The 1,389-nt window shown below is 52.1% G+C and overlaps 1 protein-coding gene across 1 annotated transcript in view; it reads left to right on the plus strand.

The window, feature by feature from the left end:
- Positions 1 to 445, plus strand: part of SERPINA12 (serpin family A member 12) — a 19,845-nt gene extending 19,400 nt beyond the window's left edge. The window contains exon 6 of the mRNA XM_006165416.2: positions 1 to 445. This exon is cut by the window's left edge and continues 7 nt beyond it. Coding sequence (XP_006165478.2) covers positions 1 to 126 — 126 coding nt within the window. The 3' untranslated portion in view covers positions 127 to 445.
- The last annotated feature ends 944 nt before the right edge of the window (positions 446 to 1,389 follow it).

The raw sequence follows: 1,389 nt of genomic DNA on the forward strand, positions 1-1,389 counted from the left end.
CAGACGCTGCCTATGGAGAAGCCGCTGGTCTTCAAGACGGACAAACCCTTTTTGATGATGGTTTTTGACAAGACCAAATCTTTCCTCCTCTTCTTGGGAAAGATTTCCAACCCTAGAGGGACATAAAGGGCAGTTCCTGCTTGCTGCAGACCCCCGCCGTGGCCTGAGCCTGGCATCGACTCTGGGATTGAGGCCACAGACCATTCTGACCCAACCCCACATCCACCGTCTCCCAAGACCACCCGAGTGGGCGGCATCCCTGGCTCTTGGGCCATGCGTGCTTTTTCTTTCCTGGAAGCTAGGCACACACCTCAACTGCTTGGCCATCTTCTCTTCTTCCTTGAAAGTAAGGGCGTTTTGTGATTTAATAAGCAAACACGTTGGGACTGGCAGGTGGTGCGATGGTTGAAGTGCTAGATTCTTACATGGCCGACTACAGTTTGAGTCCTGGACCTGGAGGCTTGCTCTCTCACTTTCCCCCTTTCGCTTTGTCTCTTTCTGGTCAAATTAAAAATAATAATAATAATAATAAATATACTTAAAATTAATACTTCTTTTTTTAAAAAAATTTAAAAAATAAAACAAATACCATCACCACCGCCGAGTCCGCTGCTTGTTGCTGGGTAACCTGAGAAAAGCGTGAGCCACAGCCCACACCTGAGGTTTCGAGTGATGCTTATTTCAAAGGCTAGAACATGGGGTCTTTAGGAAAGTCACCGTCTTCCTGAGCCTCAGTTTCCCTATTCCGGAAGTGAGGCTCACAATACTTTCCCACGGGGCTCTGAGCGAGCTAGGGCACTGTTTCAGAGAAGGCAGCCCCTTCGTGACTCCTTAAGGTCTTTGGCACGTGAGCTGCATAGTTAACATTGGATTGTCCATGTAGGGGTTCTGGGCTCAGCCAGTGAATGGCCAAACAAGGGTGGGGTGGCCCGTCCTTTGGCAGCCTTAGAAGGATGCAGCCTAGAGTGGCAGCAGGATTCACAGCTACTTTGTCTATTCCAAGCACAAAAAGAAGCCCCTGGGGTTCCCTGCCTTGTTAAAGGCAGGTCCTGCGTTGAACCCTCAACAAAGTGCAGAGAGGCCAGTGGAGTCCTGCATGGTCCTGCAGGTTCTGTCTGTGACCACTGGGGGGCACCAGGCGGCCTCCTTCCAGGTGGCCAGTTCCTTCGCCTCCCGCAGCCTACTCCCAGCGCTCCTGTTTGGGAGGAGAGACTCCTGACTGGTGCAGCGAAGCCTGAGCTGACACCAGCTGCTACCCTCGGGCGCATCTAGCAATTGGCAACGCACAGAGCCCTCTGTGTTTGGTCGCAGCTGCTCTGCTAGAGTGGACATGCGTACGGCAGATGTGGACACCGAGGCTGGGAGAAGTGCAGTGACTTCATTGTGGCC

This window comes from Tupaia chinensis, unplaced genomic scaffold (genome assembly GCF_000334495.1).
Source record: "Tupaia chinensis unplaced genomic scaffold, TupChi_1.0 Scaffold143913_1, whole genome shotgun sequence".
Classification (NCBI taxonomy): Eukaryota; Metazoa; Chordata; class Mammalia; order Scandentia; family Tupaiidae; genus Tupaia; species Tupaia belangeri.